The 26,130-nt window shown below is 39.3% G+C and overlaps 1 protein-coding gene across 3 annotated transcripts in view; it reads right to left on the bottom strand.

The window, feature by feature from the left end:
* grik2 (glutamate receptor, ionotropic, kainate 2) overlaps positions 1-26,130 on the bottom strand; it is a 285,837-nt gene that overhangs the window by 20,860 nt on the left and 238,847 nt on the right. For all 3 annotated transcript variants that reach the window (XM_077206044.1, XM_077206033.1, XM_077206055.1), the window contains one exon: positions 22,412-22,637. In XM_077206044.1, coding sequence (XP_077062159.1) covers positions 22,412-22,637 — 226 coding nt within the window. The remainder of the gene's footprint in view (positions 1-22,411; positions 22,638-26,130) is intronic.

A 26,130-nucleotide genomic window follows, 5' to 3' on the forward strand; every position in this document is an offset into this window, starting at 1 on the left:
CCCCCTGCGGCCTCCAGAGCCAGCCCGGGTGAACGGGCGGGGTGGAAGCTGCGGGAGGGCGCCTTCAATGGTGGTGGGCAGACTGAGGGATCTGAGCGGATGGCGGGGCCGTCGGGGAATAATATGCCTCAGTCTGCTCATGGGCGGTTGAGAACTGTTGTACAGCCCTGAACCGTACCACCGAAGGGCTGACCTGGGATATGAGGGTGTCAGGCAGACGGGACCGCCGGACATCCTGCACATCGGACAGGTTAAGCCACAGGCTTGAATGGTGTACATCACCTGACCCAGGGAGCGTGCGGCCACTTTCGTCGTTCGGGGAGCAAGGTCAGTGGCGACGCACAGCTCAATGAAGAGGCCTGGGTCAGTCCTGCCCTCCTGCATATCCATGAACACCTGGGCCAGGAAGACCAGCAGAATGGCCATGGCATGCAGTGAGGCGGCTGCCTGTCCTGGGCGCTATAGGATTTCGCCACAAGTGTAGACGAAAAACTAATACAAAGGCTTTCGACGGGTGCTTAGGATCGCGCCGAGAAGAAGCCCTCTGAGGACACAGTTATTTTAGTATCACAACAGAGCATTCAACCGGGGGACCCCAGTGTACCCATGAGCAGCGGCCATGGGAAGGAAGGGCGGTGGAGATCAACGAGGGATCGCTGGAAGACATGGGTGTGTTCGAGGATGTCGAGATCTCCTGATGCACATCCGGGAAGAAAGGTATAGGGGTTAGACGGCGACGAGAGTCAGCGGCCACCCCAAAACCAATCGTACAGCAGCAAGCGCTCAGGACAGGGTGGAGGGTTGCCACCCTAGTCCGATGCTCGCAGCGGCCCGGGAAAGCATGGCCGTCATCTTAGGATCTGACTCGACAAATGCCATATGCACACCCGAAAGTGGTAGCACTGTCAAATCTACACTTCCTGAAGATTCTTGCCCGCCCTGTGATGCTGCGATGGACAACAGATCCGAATCTGGAACGTCAAAGGAAACGTGATCGTTCATGGGTTGCGTCAATGAAGAGGGGGGCGTGGGGCACGGACGGATAGTCGGCGCCTTGTTCCACACCAACACCCTCAGGTCACCCTGGCCAACAGCCGAAGTAGCACCTCACGTGGAGAGTGTTAGATCGGGGTGTGGATGAGGGGACTCTCTCTCAAACGAGATCATTGAGTCTCGACCGTAATGACGCGATGGTCAAGTTCCCGCGGGGAGAACGTGAGTCATCCACAAACGCTGCTCTAGCGTGATCAAGCCCAAGCACGCAGAGCAGAGAATGTGCCCATCAAAATCGGAAATGAGTCAACCACCACCAGAAATGCACGGGCGAGCCGTCTTTAAAAAGATGTGCCGCGTGCGTGCTCTTTTGTGAGAGAATAGAAACTCTGAAAGGGTTGAAGCGCCCGGGGAGAAACACACTCACTGGCAAACCACTGCACAGATAAGCAGGAAGCGTGCACTCGCCGGGAGATCGCCGTCACACCAACACCAGAGAATCTCGCTCGTCTGTAAGAAGCTGACAGTTCAGAGATGGCTTGTGGAGTGAAGAATTAACTTTGCTCCGAAGCAAAAACATATCTTCATGTTGTCGGCGTCCTCCTTTTATACCCACGAGATACGCTATGCAAATTCCACAGACCCATGGCATTTCTTTGCCATTGGCTCGTTTTGTAATACTCGAAGTTGATAGGCTTTCTAAGCGAAACACCATTCGTCGTCATCCGATGGAACTCGGAGTGACAACGAAAGGGAACTTGCAATTCTGAGAATAAAAGTATTGTCTTTTTTTTCTTAGAATTGGACTCCGTTTATATCTCACAATTCTGAGAAAAAATTTCAGAATTCTGTTATTGAAAATCGCAATTGCGTGTTATAAAGTCAGAATTGCTAGAAAAAAATTTAGAATTGTGAGTTTATGTCTCCCAATTGCGACTTTATATCACGCAATCTGACTTTATATCACACAATTCTGAGAAATAAAGTCAGAATTGGGAGATTTAAACTCACAATTGTGAGATAAAAAGTCACAATTATCTTTTAAAATGTTTTATACTGTGGTCGAAAACAAGCTTCCATAGCTTAGCATCTGCTTATATCTGGAGGACAAATGGGTGAAATCTCACAAAATTGTCAAGAACGTGTAATTTTCTTGACATGTTGGGGCATATTTCATCTCATAATCGAAAGAAAGAAGGGTCACACTTTGTATTAGTTGGCCTGAACTACTACATACTAACATTACATACCTACAAGACTATGGATTCACTATGTAACTACATGTAGTTCTGGAAAATTCCCACATTTACTGCTAATATTTGGTTTAGGGGTTAGGGTTTTAGGGTTTTAGGGTATAGAGCTTGATTTTGGGGTAAGGCTTGGGTTACGGTTAGGGGTAACTACAAATGTTAATTAAATGCACATACTGTACTTTAAATGTTATTACAGTGCATGTATGTATATAATAAGGATATTATATCAAATAGTTAACTAAGTTAACACTTTCCCCGCCAGCATTTTATTTTCAAGATGCCAGCCAGCGCCAACATTTTTGATCATATTCACAATACTCTCATAACCCCAGAATAGTTTTTGTATGAATGTTAATGTCAATATATCAAAATAAAGAACAAAACTACTGCTTTAAAACAAGCATACATTTTTTTAATCTACACTTGAATGTGGGTAGGGTTGAAACATTTTGAAAAAAAAAATCTAAGTTTTTAATCAAAGACTTTAACCGGATCGGATTCAAACAATGATCAAAACATAGATGGAGTAGATCAGCACCCCCAAAGCTTCACAGTCATTACCTCTTTGTGGGTTCGACATTTTATTGGTTAACGTTAGGCAGTTTTGACTTATATGCTGTTGTATGTTTGATGATCACGTTAGCTTACTTGTGCGTAAACAACTTCTATCTGCTCCTACTTGTTTATGCAAATCTTTTTCATTGTTTTTGGATCTGTACTCTTACAGAAGATGCATAACAGCACCCCTACCGTATAACAGTGAAAACATGGATTGCTGTAAAAACTCATCAATGGCAGGGAAACTTTGTGTCATAAATGACGAAAAAATCTCGTCAACGGAGGGGAAAGAGTTAAGGGTATCTAAAGTGTGACCAAAAGAAGAATTATTTTGGTTAAAGTCCCCCGGTAGTCAATAATTGTATCCCTTAAAACTCATCTTTGATCACCAAAATGACACATTTAAATGTTTTTTCCTTGAAAAAAATTCTTTATGCCTCAAAATCCTCATGTTCTCATTGCGGGAGCATGACCATCGCGGTGCTTTGGTCAAGACTCAATGACCTCTGTGGAGGTAGAGTCCCCTCTGCCACACCCCATTCTATCCCCTCCACGAGAGGCGATACTTTGGCTGGTGGCCAGGGTGACCTGAGGGTTACGGTGTGGAACAGAACCCAGACGATTCCTCCTTGGGCCACACCCCCCTCTTGTGCACTGCAACCCGTGAGCGTGCAGGGTGTGATTGCCGGCCAGTCTTCGAACCCGCATCGCGTCTTGTTCGGCGCTCCAGATGATGAGACAATGTCGATCACAAGGTTGGCTGGAGTCTTCCGGAGATGAAGACTCGGCTGTGCTGCCGCCTTCGGGTGTGCCAGCATTGCCCGAGTCTGATCCGGAATTGACAGCCATGCTTTCCCGGGCAGCCGCCAGCATCGGGCTGGATTGGAATCTTCCACACTGTCCCGAGGGCTCACGGCTGGATGATTGGTTTTTGGGGGCGGCGAGTGCTGACACCCGTCAGTACCCGCCCTAATACCTTTCTTACTGGACGTGCATGAGGAGGTCATGATATTGTGGAAGTCTCCTTTGACTTCTTGCGAATACTCAGCTGCCTCTTCCGCCTTCTTTGGCCTCTATGAGGCCGCGGCCAAAGGGACACTGGGGTTCCCCCCATGGAGTGTTCTGTGGCAACACAACTATGTCCCCACAGCGCTTCCACCTGGCGTGGCGACCCTAAGCACCCCTCCAAAGCCTGTAGGTTTTTGTCTACTCTGGTGGCAGAGACCTACACTCACCTAAAGGATTATTAGGAACACCTGTTCAATTTCTCATTAATGCAATTATCTAATCAACCAATCACATGGCAGTTGCTTCAATGCATTTAGGGGTGTGGTCCTGGTCAAGACAATCTCCTGAACTCCAAACTGAATGTCAGAATGGGAAAGAAAGGTCATTTAAGCAATTTTGAGCGTGGCATGGTTGTTGGTGCCAGACGGGCCGGTCTGAGTATTTCACAATCTGCTCAGTTACTGGGATTTTCATGCACAACCATTTCTAGGGTTTACTAAGAATAGTGTGAAAAGGGAAAAACATCCAGTATGCGGCAGTCCTGTGGGCGAAAATGCCTTTTTGATGCTAGAGGTCAAAAGAGAATGGGCCGTCTGATTCAAGCTAATAGAAGAGCAATTTTGACTGATATAACCACTCGTTACAACCGAGGTATGCAGCAAAGCATTTGTGAAGACACAACACGCACAACCTTGAGGTGGATGGGCTACAACAGCAGAAGACCACACCGGGTACCACTTATCTCCACTACAAATAGGAAAAAGAGGCTACAATTTGCAAGAACTCTCCAAAATTGGACAGTTGAAGACTGGAAAAATGTTGCCTGGTCTGATGAGTCTCGATTTCTGTTGAGACATTCAGATGGTAGAGTCAGAATTTGGCGTAAACAGAATGAGAACATGGATCCATCATCCCTTGTTACCACTGTGCAGGCTGCTGGTGGTGGTGTAATGGTGTGGGGGATGTTTTCTTGGCACACTTTAGGCCTCTTAGTGCCAATTGGGCATTGTTTAAATGCCACAGCCTACCTGAGCATTGTTCCTGACCATGTCCATCCCTTTAAGGCCACCATGTACCCATCCCTCTGATGGCTACTTCCAGCAGGATATTGCACCATGTCACAAAGCTCCAATCATTTCAAATTGGTTTCTTGAAAATGACAATGAGTTCACAGTACTAAAATGGCCCCCACAGACCCCAGATCTCAACCCAATAGAGCATCTTTGGGATGTGGTGGAACGGGAGCATCATGCCCTGGATGTGCTTCCCACAAATCTCCATCAACTGCAAGATGCTATCCTATCAATATGGGCCAACATTTCTAAAGAATGCTTTCAGCATCTTGTTGAATCAATGCCACGTAGAATTAAGGCAGTTCTGAAGACGAAAGGGGGTCAAACACAGTATTAGTATGGTGTTCCTAATAATCCTTTAGGTGAGTGTATAGCACTGCTCTGTCCAGTACGCGCCCTCCATGCTTACATAGACAGAACACAGTGTTTCAGGACCTCAGACCAGCTCTTTGTCTGTTGTGGTGGGAAGATGAAGGGAAAGGCTCTCTCCAAGCAAAGGTTGTGTCACTGGATAGTGGACGCCATTGTTTTGGCAAACCAGCAGCAAGGTCGACCATGCCCCATTGGTGTTCAGGCATACTCCACCTGGAGTGTGGCTTCCTCTTGGGCTCTAGAGCATGGAGCCTCACTTACAGACATCTGCAGAGCTGTATGCTGGGCGACACCCAACACATTTGCGCGATTCTATAATCTCCGAGTGGAGCCAGTGTCCACTTATGTACTCGCTCCTAGTGGCCCGTCATAGGACCCGCTCGGTATCATTCTGCTCACCATTCCATTCCTCGGACTGGATACGTGTGATATTCTCCTCAGGTGAGTTTCCCCGAGAAGCCCTGAGTTCCTCCAGCGCTGTTGACGTCAACGCTAGAGTTATGCCTGCGGAAGTTTTTGTGTTGGCTAGTTCCCCAGTTGGGCGACCCCTACGTGTGTATTTCCACTGTAAGCTTCTCCGAGAGTGTGTCTTTCCCTTGGCAAGCCACCTTGAAAGGGAACATCTCGGTTACATATGTAACCCTCGTTCCCTGAGGAGGGAACGGAGACATTACGTCTCCCTGACACTTCCGCTGTTCCGCTGGAACTTCCGATGATCAGTCTCGGCTCTTCAGCAGGAAAACATATCTGCATGTTGCCAGTGTACTTCCTTATATACCCACAAGGTAGGGCGGAGTTACACTGCAAATTCTGCAGACCCATGGCATTTCTTTGCCATTGGCTCGTTTTGTAATACTTGAAGTTGATAGGCTTTCTAAGCGAAACCCCATTCACCAGTCACTGACGTAACGTATACGTTCCCTCCACATGGAACGAGGGTTACATATGTAACCGAGACGTTCTCAAGTTCAGCTCACTGGAGGGGAAGATTATAAGTGAATCACAAATGAAATTTCAGTCTGTTGGTGAAATGCATGGCTTCAGACGACCTTGAATACAGCATGCCAGTATGGCCTGCCTCATTTTGGAGCTTAACATTCATGGTGAATGTAAAAAAAACTTGCATAAAGACTCAGTTTCAGCAATGTTGTGCAAAAAAGAAATATTATTACAATTAACATTGTATGAAGTATACAGTACCTCATGCTGGAGTTTGTTGCATTGAGAGATACATACCAAGATTAAAAGCTGATGTAAACATGTCCCATTCAATGCGCTACTACAAGGCTCTGAGAAAAGCTGAGACATTGAAAAAGAAACATGAAGTTTGTCACTTCAGTGGTGCAAGATTATGTTTCTCACAGTACAAAGGTGAGAAATTCAAACACTAATGCAGTACGAGCCCTAAAAGCCTAATGCTGTTTGTTGAAACACTGCTCCCAGGGTGCCATTGATAACACACCAATAAAACCCAATTACATTCCAGGGACTGGCATTTCCCACTTTTATCTATTTATTTTCTGTCTAATTAAAACTGGTTGCTATTCTTAATTTGATGTAATGTTTCCTTCTGGGCCTCCTTGCGGGCTTCATAACTCTCCCCGATTCCTATCAGCCATTTCACCTCCCTCGCAAAAAGGTAAACAGGTCGTGTTCCCTTCGTTCAGCACAGATCAAAAACGGCTGGAGAAAGGATTTTATCATTTCATTTGAAATATGAGGTAGAACAAGAGCACTCACAAATCTCACTGATCCTTTTATGTTGTAATGGTGGTACTGCTGTAGTTAACTCTCTATAATAAGGACTGAACTATTGCCTGAATAATTGAGAACTCAACTGTTCTTTTGTTCAAATGCACATCACAAGTGCATGACGCACAAAGTGCTCTTTATTTGCTGAAATCAAACTCGCATTTCTTTCATGCTTACTGTTAGCACTTAGGGTTTTGTATAATAGCAGTGCAGAAATGTGGATGGTTTTGGAGACTATCATTTTCACCTACTGTATATAACAACACATGCATTGTATATCATTGGACAAGATCTGATTTTCTCCATAATTTTTTTTCCCCCATGCATATATCTTTTACATTTGTATATTTTTCCCTGTTGCATCAAATGCCTTAAAAACTGTCCAAACATTACAATAATTTTGATTAATTAATTTACTTTTTGTAGTTAATATATTAGAGTTATAAGTACAGTTAGTATTATAAGTACAGTTATAAAGCACAGTTCATTTTTAAGAAAAAAAAAGCATATATTCAGAGAGGTGGATAAGCAACAGCTTATTACTCATCTCACTTGCTAAAATAAATAAATACATCTTTATTTTTCAATATTAATCTAAATATATGTGGAAATAAATTAAATTATATGTAAACCTGAATTAATTTAATAATGATAATACAACACTTTATGGGTTTAATTTCACTTTAATTACTAATGTTTTGTTTAAATTCCACAAAATGATTTTATTGTAGTCAGCTGAAAAAAAAAGAAAAGTAAATTAAGCTTTCATTTATTTTATTCTATTTCATATGATTTGGGGATGAAATAGAGAATGAGTAGAATATGTTCTTGACCGCTTTCATGAGATTCAACTAATTGATGTGCAGAACTCTTTCACTGAAACAAAAGGGTGGAATGATATAATAAAAAGCCTAAAACAGATATATCAAAATCCCTATTCTGCAACATCAAAGACAACTAACACAATGAATCCTTGATAAACTGTACAGCAATGTTCTTCAAATACATGCCTGCATGCAGCAAATGGATAAGGTACCTTCAGTAAGTAAGAAAAGAAGATAGCTTAAATAAATGAATCTGATACTGGTAGCTCCTCATGCACAAGTAAACTCCTGACAGATGTTTGATGACATGGCATTGTGCATGACTCTTCTTAATGATGCCTCCAGGGACGGGGCCCGTACACAGGCTGAAAGCTGACTGGGGGCCATTCTATTTCTACAATTCTCAAGGGGCAAGCAGCACAGCCCCGAAACATTGATATAAACTGCAAGTGCTACACACATTTAGCAAGACAATGAAGTCACAAGTGGACAAAAAAGGAGCTCATGGTAAAGTGTGCAAGTGTTCGGATGATAAAACACTTCTAGTCACACATCTCAGATTTACGGAGCCCTGCACATGACATGCAAGAGAAAAAAATAAAAATCATGTGCATGATTTACTATATTGTTCCCTCGATTTGCTAAATCGAGCAGACGATTTACTAATTTGTTCCCTCAATTTATAAATTGTGCGGACGATATAGCAAATCAAGGGAATGAAATTGTAAATTGTGTGCACAATATAGCAAATCAAGGGAACGAAATGGTATATTAGTAAATTTTGAGGTACTACTGCCTTTCTAAAACACCTCTATTTTGAGGACTTCATATTTATTTTAAAGCCACAATGGTTCATTATACTGGGTTTGACTTCAACATTTCACTTGCTGTCTGCTTTCACCTGCCTCAATACAGAATCAGATATTCAGTTGTGCCAAGCATTAACATATTCTCATTTAAACATCTAATTAACCAACGCACCAAAATGCAGATGGGATGAACACTGACCCTGTCTGTTCCAGCGCGGGAACGCTTGCCAGAAGGACTCAGGCATCTCTCACCATCACAGTTTCTACATTAATGCATCCTGCCGATTGTTTGCTGCTGAAGTTAGTGAGATATATGCTAAACGCACGTCTTTATGCAGCCTGCTTATGTTAACTGATTCCAAAAGGGTAGGATTAGCAATGGAAATGGCCTGTGCTGAGCTGTCTGGGAACGGCACACAGGGGAGTGATGATGCTAAACATCCTTGTCCATGTGCCCTGCATTTGCTCTACACAATGCAATCCCATGACACACAACTGACAAGCAGAAAACACCCTCACTGGGTCGTCTGTTAGACAGCATACCTGACAGATTTTAACCTGCTGAGTGACAAAGCAATAACGTTTGTGAGACGAGGCACTTGATAGCTGGCTTTCTCTGTCCATGTGGAAAAGCCTAGATAGCATCTTAAACCAGCACACAGACCCCAGGCCGTGAATGGATTAAGATTGTATGGACTGTTTAGTGCCTGACACACAAGCAATTTATGTTTACATGGTTTATAACGCAATAGTGTCAGAACACCTGCATGAATATTCAGAATTCACCTGTTTGCAGGGAAAGCATGCAGCCTTGGATCTGCCAGTTTAATTACTGGCACAAATGATTTGTCCTTATCACCCGATCGTGGTTCTATCTCTCTATTAGTGTTACTTGATCTTAGTGCTGCATTTTATACTATTGACCACAACATTCTTTTAAATAGACTCGAAAATTATGTTGGCATTAGTGGAATTGCATTAGCATGGTTGAAATCATAATTATCTGACCGTTATCAGTTTTTGGCAGTAAATGAAGAGGAGTCTTATCAATCACAAGTTCAGTATGGAGTTCAACAAGGCTCAGTTCTAGGACCGTTGCTGTTCACTCTGTAAATGCTACCGTTAGGAGATATAATTAGGAAGCATGGCATTAATTTTCACTGTTATGCTGATGATACTCAGCTCTATATTTCTTCACGCCCTGAAGAAACTTACCAATTCACCAAATTAATGGAGTTTCCTACTACTTAACTCTAAAAAACAGAGATTCTAATTATTGGACAAAAAACTTTCTCATCTAATAACCTATAATACTGTCTAACACTTGATGGCTGCTCTGTCAAGTCTTCATCGTTGGTTAGGAACCTGTGTGTGTGGTGTGGTGTGTGTGTGTGTGTGTGTGTGTGTGTGTGTGTGTGTGTGTGTGTGTGTGTGTGTGTGTGTGTGTGTGTGTGTGTGTGTGTGTGTGTGTGTGTGTGTGTCTGTGTGTTCTTTGATACCAATCTTTCATTTGAAAGTCACGTTTTTAGTATCTGTAAAACCGCATTCTTCCATCTTAAAAATATATCTAAATAACGTCATATGCTCTCAATGATAAATGCGGAACAATTAATTAATGCGTTCATGACATCAAGGCTAGATTATTGTAATGCTCTTATGGGTGGTTGCCCTGCACGCTTAATAAATAAATAATAGCAGCTGTAGCTGGTCCAAAACGCAGCCGCTAGAGTTCTTCCTAGAACCAGGAATTATGGCCATATTAGCCCGGTTCTATTAACACTGCATTGGCTCCCAACCTTGTATACATTTTTAAATATTGCTGATTACTTACAAAGCACTAAATAGTTTAGCTCCCCAGTACTTGAGCGAGCTCTTAACGCATTATAGTCCTTCATGTCTATAAAGGATAAGGATCATGTAAAGGATCATGTCTATAATTCCAGCCAGTTGATAAAACATAGATTATCAAAATCGACTGCTGGCGGTAGATCCTTTTCCTATTTAGCACCAACACTCTGGAACAGTCTTCCTAACATTGTCTGGGAAGCATACACACTCTGTCAGTTTAAATCTAGAACATATCTCTTTTGACCTAGCATATACATAACACATTATAAACTTCTATAATTCAATGTTAGGCTGCAGAGTTTAGATCAGCCGGAACCGGGAACACTCCCCATAAATCCTGATCGCCTCGACACGACGACAACGCATCCTGAAGTCAAATCAAGTCAAGTCAAGACACCTTCATTAATAAAGTGCTTTTAACAGTATGGATTGTTTCAAAGCAGATTTACAGTGATAATAGAAATTACCGTAACAGATTGTTTAGGCTTTTCCACAGCTCTAGGACAAAGTTATTGTCCGGCAAAATATAGTTTTGATTGATTCTATTCCGTTCCAAAGATCATTAGTTATTAACTTAGGGGCCGCTAACACAACACCGTTCTAACAGAAAACCCTAACGCGCTCCGGCCGCCCATCCGCACAAAACAGTGCCTGGATTCTCGAGAACGCACTCCCTGAAATAGGTTCGAAGGGGAAAACGAGTTGTTTTCTCTGCGCAAACCTTAAAAAAAGCAATACCCCCAAAAACTTAGACGGCGCACACATGCGCATCACGTGTTCAGTCGATAGGACTCACTCACAAGTCTCTCACCCCCTTCTCCTTCCCTTAACCTCTGTACAAATAAAACGTTGTCAAATTAGTTCCGGTTCACATGGCTACTCGGAAGCGATAAATAATTCTGCATTATACATTTTTTACGGCCAGACAAGTAATTTGTTGAGGTCTATTTGTAAAGAAAGACTACATGCCTGTGCACATATATATTCAAATGCATATACCTATAGACTAGACACGTAATACGCATGTGCACACCGTAAGCATTTTCACAGGTTTGCGTTTTTAAAGCTTGCGCAGAGATAAAAAAATTATATATATATATATTTATATATATATATATATATATTTATATATATATATATTTTTTTTTTTTTTTTAAAGGCCTGCACCTTGGAACCTATTTCAAGGTTTGCAATCTCGAGCCACCAAGTACTGTTGTGCGAGTGAGTGGGCCGGAGCGTGTTAAGGGTTTTCTGTTAGAACGGTGTGTGTTAGCGACCCGTAAGTTAATAACTAATGATCTTTGCAACGGAAGTGAATCAATCAAAACTACCTTTAGCTGGACAATAACTTTATTCTAGAGCTGCTGTAAAGCCAAAACAATCTCTGTTACTTTAATTTCCTATTATCCCTGTAAAGCTGCTTTGTAACAGTCCATATTGTTAAAAGCGCTATAAATTAAGGTGACTTGACTTGACTGAAAGGCGTAATAGAGAGTAAGAACAGGAACAATGAGATAAAGAGGTGAAACAGGACTAGGAAATGAGGCTAGCCAAATTCAAACTCATAAGCACCATGCCTCACAGTGACAGAGCTTTGGTTTCAACATCTGCCCCCTTTTACAGTAGCTTCAGGGTAAATTATTTGTTAGACTCAGTCTCTGATGGCATGGCCACAGTCTGTTCAAGTCAAGCGAGTCATATTAATTTGCATAGCATTTCTCATCTTATAAACAATGCATCAGGCTGACCGTCTCATGCATACTGCACAAAGAAAGATTGGCTGGCTTCTTTAAAACCTCGGGGAGTCAGGGTGAACCAGTCTACCCAGAAACAAAGTCTAGTGAAGGTTGTGTGGTGTTAAAGTTGGCATGAAATTAATATTCACCCTATTCTTTTTCTAAAGAAGTGCTCTTTTATACCAAGTGATAAGGGTGGTCTTGTTGGCAGAGGATATTCACACTAACTCCGCCCACCAATGTCTGATTGGGCCAGGCAAAAGTGTACAAAAGAAACCTTATTTATTATCAGATTTTTATGGCAGATTTGAACGCAAACAATCTGAGTTCTCCTTTTTCCCATCGGCTTGGAGAGTCTATTTTAAATAAAAAATGAAAGGGTTAGCTCACTCAAAAATGAAAGGTATCCCATAATTTACTCATCATCAATAGGTGTATTTTACTTTCTTCTTTCAGCCAAACACAAACGGAGTTATATTAAAAACTATCCTGGCTAAATGGTAAATGGGAGTAAATGGTACCTACAATTTTGAAGCCCAAAGAAGTGCATCCATCCATCATAAAAGCAATCCATATGGCTCCAGGAGTGTAATAATTGCCTTCTGAAGCAAAGTCCATATTTATCCAATATAACTGTTATCACTGGCTTCCCATAATGGCTTACGCGAGTCAAGTTCGGGCGGAAGAGTGACCTCTGACCCGACACATGGCGATTGACCTCTGACCCGACGCATGACGAGTGACCTCTGACCCGACGCATGACGAGTGACCTCTGACCTGACGCACGACGAGTGACCTCTGACCCGACGCATGACGAGGGACCTCTGACCCGACACATGACGAGTGACCTCTGACCCAACGCATAACGAGTGACCTCTGACCTGACACATGACGAGTGACCTCTGACCCGACGCATGACGAGTGACCTCTGACCCGACACATGACGGGTGACCTCTGACCCGACGCATGATGTATTGATGAACGCAGAAGCGCAGAGGACAGAGCGAAACAAAACACCGGTCACGAATTAGAAGTCTAGCTAAAAGGAGAATTTTTAAAGAAAAATGTGGGAGAAGCTTGAGTTTGTTGCCCCCTATTTGTTTGAGAGGCGTCTACGCTCACCGAAACTAATGCTTCTCCTACATCCTACATAATTTTTGGACGAACTGTTCCTTATAGCCTCACATAAAAACAAAACTAACTTTAGTTGATTAGTTCACTTGCCACTCACACAGTTTATTTCTAAACGGATTGGTCTTGGTAAGAAGACGCTGCAAAATGAACCAGACTTTATACCAATATTTAAAAAGTCCAATTATTCGGTAGAATGTGACCCTAGATCACTGATCCTGACTGAGGATCAACAGTCTTGCTGTCCTTCTTTTAATCAGAATGTTTCTCAATATCTCACTATTGACATTCCCTGCAATACTGGCTCAGTAATATTTTCCTTGGACATTTACTTCCTGCCTGTCTAATGACTTGATAATGGTTCATGTAGCTTTTATCAATCGTAATGCAGAGAACTTCTCAGTTTTTCCTGGCTGGAACTTTACTGATCAGTGTTTAAAAATGCATTTCAAGTTGGTTGCTACTGTTACCAGACATATTTAAAAAAGACAACCGCACATGAAATGTGAAAGTTATAAAAGACGGGGATATGATCAGTAAACATTTTAAATGCTGGTATTTTTCTCAGATAAATGGTATATATCATCTATGTCATGGACTACTTTTAAGGTGCTTACATATTGACATTTTTTCCTTTTTATAAGCTTGGCAGTAAAAACCTCTGTCCAGGTTTGTTGTATGGAACATTTCCAAGATGCTTGAATATTCTGTCTAAGATCACTGTTTGTATTTCAAGCAAGAGCTAAAATAACACAGAGTCCGAACACGAGTGAGTACAAGATGACAAAATGTTCATTTTTGGGTCAACACATTCCCTTCTATTTTGTTATTACTATTGTATTCCGCCTTTTTTGTGTCTGGTTCTCAAAGCCTTGTGAGGGTAAAATGTGTTTCTCACCTTTTTTTTTCATACATTTAGAAAAAAGTTAATATTGTTGTGTTTGACAAGCAACAATTTCTGTTATTTACCTGACTCTGTTGTTTTTAAAAGTGTTGATTGTGGGCAAATTTTATTGAAACCATTTGGGGTCAACTTAAGCCCTAATATAATCAATGCAACCAAAATTTGTACAGCCTTTCCAAAACACATCTAAGTGTTGTAACTGTGCATGCACATTCATGACCCTAAATGAGAAATATTCACAAAATTTCAAGAATAAATAAATCAGTTTACCAGTGTTTCAAGCAGTTTGGAAATCAAATACGGGTCAAATTGTTCCCAACGCAATAGGAGTTAAAAGTATATTTTATAATATGTTCATAAATAGTGCTACATGCCAGGCAGTGGGAGGCATCTGGTTATGTGTCCAGTCAGTCAATCTCTATTTCAAAACAGAATGAACATTAGTGTTGTAGTACTCAATGAGGTCTCGGTATCGACCACATTTGTACTCATATCTGAATAAGAGGACTCTTAGGGGCTGTTTACACAACACCGTTTGACATTTTCAACTAAAAACCTAAAACTTTTTATGCGTTTTTGGCCTTTCATTTACACGACAACAGCGGTTTGGGTGCCTGACAACGCAATATTTGGAAAACGGGTTTCAAAGTGCAAGTTCTTGAAAATGGTCTCTGTGTAAACAACAAAAAAGCAAATCTCTGAAGACGATGACATCATGCACATGCGTATTACTGTAGTTCAGTCTACAGTGTTTTATCGCCACCTAATGGCCTGTCAGCAGAATACACGATTTTTAGTCGTTTTCGCGGATCCGTGTGAATGGGAATCGTTTTGACAATGGTGTCGTCTGTATGTGAAAAACTCAAAGTAAAAACTTCATCATTAATGTGATTGGATGTAAAAATTTCTGCTTCAGATGCAATAAATAACTTATTTCTGATTTGATTTCTTTTGTTACTGTTGTGCTGTGTCCAACATTAACAGGGGATTGTGTCAAAAAAATCAAAGTCAAAATGCCCACAAAATTTAAGATATAATTGCAAAAAAGTACTTGTATGAGATGTTTTTTTTTTTTATCATAAGATATAATTAAGCAAGATCTTAAGCCAGAGAGCTGTTTCACAAATATGCGCCAATTTTTCAATAAACCAGAAGTTAACAACTGACTTACATTTTAGACACAATTTTAAACACAAGTTTTTGCTCCATTTTGGCCATAAAATAATTCCAAAAAAATCCAAAGCAGAAGTGTTGTGTGTTCCGGTGCAACACACAGCAGTGATTCGATTGAACAAATCGGTTAAATGAATAATTCAGTGACTCACTCATTAAGTGATTTAATGCCAACTGCTGGCAGTTTTAGTTTTATATTTAAAATTATAATTGTATTTCTTCATCGTGTTTCTATATTTAAAATTTAGTTGTTAGTGATTTATTTTGATTGGCAATAGCTCTATAAAGTGTCTACTTATTCTAATTGTATTTATTGATTAAATATAAAACATTTCTTTGGCAGGGAATGTGGATCTTTCAAATGAATTTGAATCTGGTCTTGGTCTTGACTCGGTTTCGCCCTGCCTTGGTCTCCGTTAAGGAGGTCTACTACCTATGACTACATCCTGCAGGAGTGACTACATCACTAATTAACGTATTTGACACACGAAACCACAGCAAACTGAACACAATACATCAGTTCATACACAGCACACTGAATGAGTGAAGTAAAGCTTGTGGTTTTCATTCATTTGGCAGATTGACATGGTGCCTGAGGTAGAGGAGTCTGGCTTCAGAGGTGGCCAAAAGGTCTTTCATCCTCACATTAAGGTGCCTTTTACATTCTTGGTTATTTTAGTCCTTTCAAAGCAATTCAGCATGTAATGGATCGTGCTGTTTTATATCCGATATGATCACATGCTGAGGCCATTTGTTGCGTATGTAGCTTTGAGGTCCAAGTAATTCTACAACCATGAGTTTCAGCTTTTTCTCTCAAAAACTAATAAATACAAAAGAAAAAAATATGTATTTTTTATATTTCTCTAAATAGATATGCACTACTTACTCTAAAGGAATGTGAACAAAATCATAGAAACTTTAATTCCCCTTTCTACAAACGTGTGATAAGGAAAGTGTTTTAGCGTAATTGTTGAGATGTCTTACAGCAGTATCATGTATAATTCTGGATGTTTTTGGACTCTAGTCTTACTGTGAGGACTGACAGAGCCCGCAGCCGCATGTATAACCGGATTAAGACAATCTGCTACTGAGACCGATAATCTTATGCACAGGAGGGGAAACACCTCGCAGTTTCTCTTTTCATTTATTTATCTCATGCATTCGTCTATTTCTTGCACGTGTGCCTCGGGGTGAGTGTTTCTGCACATTCACTGAGCCGCTGAGAGAAGCTAACCTCAACCGCTTCACCTTCACCGACAGAGCCAGACAGTCATTAATCAAAAAGAAATGAAGATTTGAGTCGACGCTGCAGTCTGAGAGAAACACACTTTGAGGAGAATACACTTCTGCAGGCAGAGATGTGATGATAAACGACTGTGTCTCTCATTTCAATCATGCTGTTCAATGATTCATGTTTTTGTTGAGGTGTATGACTATTTTTTTTATTTTATTTTTTTTGGAAGGTAATGCCGCTGAGAATAAATATTTTAGCAAAATAGAAATGGTTTTGATTTGATTATGCACATGTGTTCAGATCTGGGCAAATAGCTGTAATTGATTATTGATTAGGGCAGTGATGTCTGCAGCATCAATTCAATCTTTGTTTGAGATACTGATTGACAACAGTAGAGCCACTGTTGCATTAGAGCTGTGGTTCCCAAACTGCGGGACACGTACCCCTGGGCCAAGATAGGGGGTACGCTGACAAAATGCTGAATTTGGCCGTTCATTTAACCCTTAAACACACACCTCGGTTATTTAGTGACCCGGGACGTCCTTCACTACCCTCCTCCTCATTCATTTATTTATAATTAGACATCAACCTTCTTAGTATTCATCAATCAATTCAACAATATAACAAAGAAATACAAAAGTATCAAAGAATGCATGTGTTCCCATTCATTTTTGTAAAAAAACAAAATGTATACAATAGTTCATCAAACAAAAAGGTAATATTTAGTGATTTTTAATACATTTTAAACACAGCATGTCAGTATTTTTTGCAATGAAACAAACAATAGTTCCAGTGAAAGCCACAGCAGCTTTTGGCCGTCTCCAAGCAGCACACAGCAGTGTTTCATTAGTGAACAAATCTGCGGCTTTGAACAAATCGGGAGAGTTGATCAGCGGTGGAAAGAGTAATAAAATATTGTACTCAAGTAAAAGTACTACTACTTCAATGAAATTTTACTTAAGTACAAGTCAAAATACCGGTTTAAAAATCTACTCAAGTAAAAGTGAAATGTAGCTCATTTAGAATTTACTCAAGTAAAAGTTACTGAGTTACTTTTCTAAAAGCAGGGCGGGGTGGGGTGGGGTGGGGTGGGGGGCTCTCCCGTGTAGGGTTGTAATGGTATGAGATTTTCACAGTATGATGACGTCTCAGAAAATATCACGGTTTACAGTATTAATCAATTATTAAATAAATAAACTGTATTAAATTATGGTTATTATTATTATCCTCAGTTAAAATGACAATTAAATTAAAGAAAACATGTTTTTTTGGGGTTGAACGAATGCTTTTATTATAACAAACTTGAAACCATTTGTTTGTTTTGTTTATTAAAATTTCAATAAAACGAATCAATTAAATTCAATAATTGATAATGAATTAGATTAACAACTTATTTTTAACATTAATAATTTATTAAAATTTTTAAGAATAATATAGTCCTATGAAATGTATTTTATTCAGAAAATTAATGTTTATTTTTATGATTTAATCCAAATATATTATCAAAAACGGTGGTAATCAAATGAAAATTTAAACTTGTGTCCTTTTATTTTTTGGGGAAGAGCTGCAAAAACAGATTGTATAAATATAAATAAATTGTACTATTATTGTTGTTGTTGTTATTATTATTATTATTATTTTGAGGAGTATGTTCGATTGTATGCCTACAATAGTAATACATTTCTGTCATAATTTCTCCTAGTTAAACCAAACTTTTATTTTGACGGGTTGTAGTGAAGACCTGTTTCAAGGTGTATTTGACAATGGTTTTTCTCAAATAAAATGGTGAAAATGGTCAATAGGCGTTCTCTCAGAGCAGCTCTGGAAATGTTCATGTATTCATGTCCTCAAATTGTTTGTGAGACGCTGAAAACAGCATGTACTTGAGTAGCCTATGTAGTAGGGGGGAGACCGGGGACGGTTGTAACACTTTTTTCTTCAGCACCTAAAACTACCTCTTTTTTTAGCTACACGTCTGAAACTTTTAGGCAAAGTACACATATTTGTCTACTACAAACGGCAACAATTTAAATTTCTTCAAATATATCACAGACTTTGTGAGATGATCATGAATACAAGGTGGTCCTTTGTTACAACCTTGTAACACATACTGGGGTAAGTTGTAACAGGTAGACAAAATGCACAATAAATAAGGGTACTCCAAGACATATGCCACAACATTTTTATTTTAAATGAATGGCTGCAACAATAAAATATGTGTGAATATGGAGAGTGTATGTGCATATTTTGTGTGTTTGTGCATGCACATGTGTGCGTTTGTGTGTGCATTTCTGTATGTGCACATTCATATATGTGTGTGTGTGTGTGTGTGTGTGTGTGTGTGTGTGTGTGTGTGTGTGTGTGTGTGTGTGTGTGTGTGTGTGTGTGTGTGTGTGTGTGTGTGTGTGTGTGTGCGTGAAAGCAAATTACATAAACACTTACCCCCATTCCACAGAACGAACAAATTAAATGCATTCTTTATCAGTCACAATGGTGACGAGAACAAACAAATTAAATGCATTTTAAGTCACAAACGGTGACAAGAACAAACTTCCTCTGCTGCTCTTTTTAAAAGACTGGCATCGACTCCATGATCTGTCTTTCTCACCCGAGTTCTAGGCATTCTGTATAGTTATTAAAATCACAAAAAATGGCATAGTTGTATGTATGGGGATGGTTGTAACACTTTCAAAACACGTGTTACAACCTACCCCGCCACTGTCACCATTGTTTAAATAGCTGTATTAGCATGGTGCTTTGAAATTAGCAGGAGGTTGATACACCATTCTTTACTAGAAACTACAGTTTGACCTATTATAACTCATACAACATTATCTACAACGGTAGAAGTACTAAACACAATATTATCTTGTTATGTTTTTTTGCTTTCTTACCTCAGAATTTGATTTTCTGCTGTAGCTTCATGAGAGATTGCAACACAGACTTGAAAACCTCCGTGTGCGATCGTAAAGGAAGCCTGAGGAAACTGAAACTAACACATGACTTCTATCTTATCCCTGATTGGTGGAATTGGTAGTGTTACAACTAGCCCCGGGTTACAACCGTCCCCAGTCTCCCCACTTAGACCAAGCGGAGCAGCTCATTCACACCGATTCACACAGAAACGCAGAACAAGCAGGTTATATATTTACATAGTAGTATTTTTGCACTTAAATATTCACAGACCATGTGGTGATTGGAATTTTTGCACAGGTCTACTTTCCATGTATTCATCCATCCACTATTTTGCATGTTTTAGCCTACGTGATATCTGCGTTATGTAACATTTTCATGACTGGATTCCGAGATTCCCTCTGCATCACGTTAGTTATAATCAGGACATACCTTTATCTGCAGGAGGGATGGTGTCCTATGTATCGTCCTTTTGCGGCCACTTTGTGTCCACATTTTTTGCAAATTGGATTTCTCCTCGAGGACAACCACACTTTTTTCTACATCCAAAGCATTTCCATACTGTCCATAATTCACTTCATAAGAATTCAAGGGCGCTTTGCTTTCAGCTTCGGCTGGGTCTGCGTCACCTTTTTTGCGCGTTTGTTCTCCCGCCCTTCAATCAATGCAGTAGTTTCCGGAGTGTGATTTTTTTTCTCCCTTGTATTGTTTTTTACTCAGTAACGGATATGATTTCAAATGTAGCGAAGTACAATACTTCAAACAAAATGTACTTAAGTAAAAGTAAAATTACAGATTTTAAAAACTACTTAAAAAAGTAGAAGTACACAAAAAACTACTCAATTACGTAACGCGAGTAAATGTAATCCGTTACTTTCCACCTCTGGAGTTGATAGGTGTCTTTAACTTTAAGTGGTGCTGCACTGACTTAATGACGATCCCGAAGACAAAACGCTCCAAGGTTTGGCTGCATTTCACGTGTAAAATTACGCGTCAGAACGACCTCTCTGTGCCGATTGTCTGAAGCCCATATAGAATCGTGCCAATCCATTGGCTGATGGCGTGGGCGCCGCCTCGACGCTCTTACGTCGTCATATTATATTTGCGCGCGCGCCATCATCTGCTCCTAGGATTTTTCTGCCGAGAAAGGAAGCTTGTCGGCAGCGCGAGGAGCTTGGCAGCGAACGCAGCGTCTCGTTCCCTATTCAGAGAACACAGGTTACACCAGTAACCAGAGACGTTCTCTTTCATCGGTTCACTCAACGCTGCGTAGCTAAGATACAGTGGGAATGAAATACCAAACTCGCCAAGCTAAGCGCTGCCGTAACTAGTACAACGACCAGATAACTTACATGACTGTTTCAAGCAGACAAAACACGGGAACCTGGAGCCATGTCGAGATTAAATTACCCTGGTAGTAATCTCTATTAATCTCCAGTATTATTACATTGTTTGATACAATATTGTTTTATTTGATATTATGTAAATGTGAATTTTTATTTTGTATTGGTTTATTTATTATTACCATATGTTACTTGTATTTATATTGTTTAAAGATTTAAGTTAATATTGTGTCCAGTTTGGCCCTGTAAATAAAACTGTACTATTTTTTGACGAAGTGTGTGCGGTTTCGTTTTCTTAAGTTCTGGTTCAAGAACCGTTTAAGCACCAGAACCGTTTAAAAAATACAGAGTAGGTACTGGTATCGGATAAAACCCAACCGATACCCAACCCTATTGAATATGTATCGAGGGCATTTTTGCACACTTAAAAGATGCTGGATATAATTAACTGTACATCAAATGGTCAGTCAGTCAGTCATGTTTTTGTGGTGTTGTGCAACTACTCATCTATGTGTTTATCCATTGCAGTGAGCTTGAACTTATGACGAGTGTTTTGCCACTGCAGTTTGTTAAGGTTGGTTATGAAACTGCTCCCAATTAAATCAATTTTGTACTTTTATAAATCACATGCAGTTAGGCCACTGACTTTCTGACCTCTTTGTATATCTTATGTTGCTTTGATTACACATAAAAGCTATACAAGTCTCTTACTTACAATAGTTGTTCCTAAACATCAACATTTCACATAGAATTACTGTATACATTACAATACACAGCTTTTCTGCATTTTAAATGTTGAATGTTTGGCTTTTTTTTTTACACATTTAGCTATGTGGTTTTGAAAAAAAAAGGATTGTTGTTGGTTTAAAAACAACATAATTTTATGTTTTGTTATAAAAGGCGGAGAAAAGTGAAGACTTTAGTGATGAAAAATGAATAATTGTTTTACATTCTGTACTAAATGATGGAAGTCACCCAGGAGTATTGAATAAAGATGGTTAAGTTTATTTCAGCTTTGAGTGTTTAATATCTAGGTGTTTTTATGGGAATGTGGATCTTTCAGATCAATTTGAGAATCTCTTTTGATCATGTTTCACATTTTATTGTGTCATAGAGTGATGTGGCGCTGGTCTCGGTCTCGACTTGGTCTCAGCCCCTAAAAGTCTTGGTCTTGTCTCGGTCTCGATACACTCTGGTCTTGGTCTTGTTTTGTCTTGGTCTCGGGTTAGGTGGTCTTGACTACAACACTACCTAATATACAGTGTGACCATAAAAATCCTGATACAAAGCGAAGGATTCCACTTTTTACATGGCTACATACCAAATAATAAAAGTGCTTTTGAATATTGACATCAAATAAAATTATTTTATGCATGCAGAGTGATACAAGCACCACGAAACAGCTTTAGACATGAAACAAAGAATACAGTGTTAGTTAAGTAAATGATAAATTATTCAAATAAAACTAATATTGCAAAGTGCCTTACCCATTGGGGTGCCAACCCCGTAGGCCTTGGAGTCTATGAGGCCTCCGATCTGTGTGAGGTTGCAGTTGCGCTGGGTCACAAATTCGATGGTGGTGGACTCCATAAGGAAGGCATAATCTGAGGTGAGCACGCGCTCGATTCCCTCCTCGATACTCTTCACCATGACCGAATGTCTTCGACTGCTCATGAACTCCCACATCTTATCATACGTGGAGATCTTTGTTTTCTGGGAGAGAAGTCAAAATCATTATCAGACTTTTAATTCATAAATGCTTTTTGAGTAATAAATTTGCTTTCTCTCCATTTTTAAATTATATTTGCATATTTCAATAATAAACAGCATAGACAATTGGGAATAACAGTAAACTGTGACCCTGGATCACAGAACCAGTCTTAAGTAGCATGGGTATATTTGTGGGAATAGCCAACAATACATTGTATGGGTCAAGATTATACATTTTCATTTTATGCCAAAAATCATTAGGATATTAAGTAAAGATCATGTTTCATGAAGATATTTTGTAAATGTCCTACCGTAAATGTATAAAACATTTATTTTTGTGATTGAATGCAGCACAATTGTGAACATAAATGGACAACTTTAAAGGCAATTTTCTCAATGTTTCGATTTTTTTGCACCCTCAGATTCCAGATTTTCAATAGTTCTATCTCTGCCAAATATTGTCCTATCCTAACAAACCAAACATCAATGGAAAGCTTATTTATTGATGTATAAACCTCAATTTCAAAAAATGACCCATGTGACTGGTTTTGTCATCCAGGGTCACAGAACTTGAAACAACAACAATAATAACAATAATGCAAACTCCAGTACCATATTATCTAATCCTAAATCTGAAATAAGAAAGATCTGGTTTGGATAGACATTGAGACAACACAATATCAAACATTGACAACTTCTAATATGTATTTGTTTTTTTTACGTATGAACTTTAGAAATCTAAAAGTTGGAACTGCAATTGTCATAAAATTTGCAAAAGTGGCATCACGGGAGAAAGATCAATCCCATTACAGGACTCCAATTAATCACTAAATGACACAAAGTCTTTTCAGAGAAATCCCCTAGCGTGCTCTTAAGTCATTTTTAACAGGAAAAAAAAAACATCTTTTTTTTTAGAATTTGTAATGGTGTGAAACGTTTGACGTTTTGTCACTTGCTATGTGAATACAAAAAAATAAAATAATGGACATGTTTCCAAAAGTTGAAATGGTCCTGAAAGAAAAAAAAAGTCACACTTGTACTCCTCTCGGTCAAAAATGACTGTATTGGAAAGTAATGGAAAATTAATTGCATCTAGTGGAAATGTTTGGTAATGCACCCAAACAAAATCTTACTGAAAGCTAATTTTTTAAGATATCAACCTCAAATGTGGAACAAAACTTGATTTTCTCACAGTTTTGAGATAAAAATTAAAAAAATATATTCTTCACATAAAAAAAAAATGTAATTCATTAAATTTTTCATAATTTCATTCTGCCAAGTGTCTTTTTTAAAAAGAGAAGAGTTTTTTAAAACTTCCGTCTGTGCTCCAAAGCATTCAAAATGTATTACAGTTTAAGTCGGAAATTTCATTTTCAGGTCTATGCTCAAAAAGTGGTAATACATAGTTTATAACTACTGCATAAATATACAATAAAAAAACTAAAATATAGTACAGATATCGTAATGTTTTTTACCGCAACACGAGGAGCACCAGATGATTGAAACAATTAATTAATATCATCCATTATAAATTCAATAAAATCAACCAATCAATTTGATGAACATCAAATGATTTGTAAATATTTGTCCTTAAAGTTGTATACCTACAAATACAAATGAGATCCCATTGTATTGCCAATAAACCACCCACAGAGCTTTTCTTGCTCACACTTCTCTCTTGCTGGGAACACAAAGCATATGAAGGTGTTTTTCAAAATAATCTTTTTAAGAATAATCATACACATATTGCTCATATTTTGCCCCCTTTACATAATTACTACGGCAAAAATTGTGGCAGAAGCACACAAATCTGTTTATGACTAATCCTGACTAATCTCCAAAACTGAAATGTATGCACCCAAAATTCTTATCTTATTTCAGTAGAAATACAAATAACCCTATAATCAACTTATATATTAAGGTTAGTTAGTAGCATGAGAAATTGTTACCAATTGCATTGAATCTTCAACCATTTTAAACTCAGGTCTTTTTGTGCTTCTGAGAACACATCTGGTGGCATTTGAAACCTAATTAAGTCACATACTCAAGGTCCTGCCTGCCATTATTGTGTGTAATGACTTTTTGTGGCCGGTCGATTTTTTAGATCAACTGGGTGATTTGCCAAGTGCCTATCAGAATCTTCTGGAGTTCAAACCTTGACAAATCAGCCGATTGCAAATGTAGACTACGACTGCCGATGAAGCAAAACCATAGGGAGCTGAGATAGACAGAAATATGGGAAATCTCAATTTATCAAAAAACAACAACAACAACAACAAACCCGGAAGTAATAAACAAAGCTTTAAGTGTGAGAAAAGTCACTCTGTGTCATTTCTCCAGTGTTCATCTCACAGTTTTACTTCTTTCTTTATCACCGTGATGCTATCTGTGCATTTCGGTTGATTTGAGATTGTTTGGATTGATTAGCAGTGATTTGTTGAATACTTTGATCATGTTGAAGTGTTCACAGATTGCACTACTTTAATCTGCTCTTGGTTCTCAATCTGTTCTGAGGCTTTGATTAATTTACCGCACACTACAATCAGACCTGAAGCATTCTCTGCTCCGGCGGCGGTTATTCTTAGATGACAAGACAATGAAAATGAAACAAATTTATTATCTGTTCTGACACTGAGACAAATAGCAGCAAAATTGGTTGATCCTAAAAAAATAGATGTTATTGTGGGAGTAATGTCAATGTAAAATAAGGATATGTTCCATATTGAAAATATTTAACCAGCTTTTGGACTGAAAAGGGACATTCATCAACTTTCACTCAAAAACATCCACAAAACACACAACATTATTGATGTCTTGGGTGTTTGAAAATAAACAGATGTCAGCCTGTTGTTGTTGTTGTTGACTGATACATATCCTCTTCCATTGACTACAGAGTGCTGCAGGGACGATGTATGTTTTTTGAAGGCCCAAACCCTGAAATGAGTTAAGACCCTGATATACTGGTGCAAACTGGTGTGACGTCATGTTGAACACTGGAGTTCAAGCAGCTTGCCAAAGTAAACTTCCAGGAAAAGTTCACGCTGACTGGTAAAAATCTTGGAACCACCAGTGGTCCGTGGTGATGATGTAATTAGGTGGGTGTGGCTCTGAGACTCCGCCTTCTTTAACATTGATATTCTTTAACCACTTCACAGACACATTTTTTCCATGTTTAATACTTTAAAGCTGCTTGTTTTAAAGCAATATATTATATGCTATATAAATACATGTGATGGGATGTGTGTGGTTTGCTGACATATCCACGTCACTATGATCAGATGTTTTCATATCTGCTATTTTCTCAACATTGTGTCATTGAGAGGAAAGCGTGCAGCACATATTTACATAATCCTCCAAACGTCGCTCTGACCAGTGCGGGGAACGTCAGGAACAGTATATCGCTGCAAAGGTATCTCAAACTTATGTTTACTTCTAAGCAAAGAACAAAAAATAACTTTGCAGTGAGTATATCAGGGCCTTCAGCATTTTAGCAATT

This window comes from Siphateles boraxobius, unplaced genomic scaffold (assembly GCF_051911475.1).
Source record: "Siphateles boraxobius isolate OS27281-9 unplaced genomic scaffold, OSU_SipBor_1 12, whole genome shotgun sequence".
Classification (NCBI taxonomy): domain Eukaryota; kingdom Metazoa; phylum Chordata; class Actinopteri; order Cypriniformes; family Leuciscidae; genus Siphateles; species Siphateles boraxobius.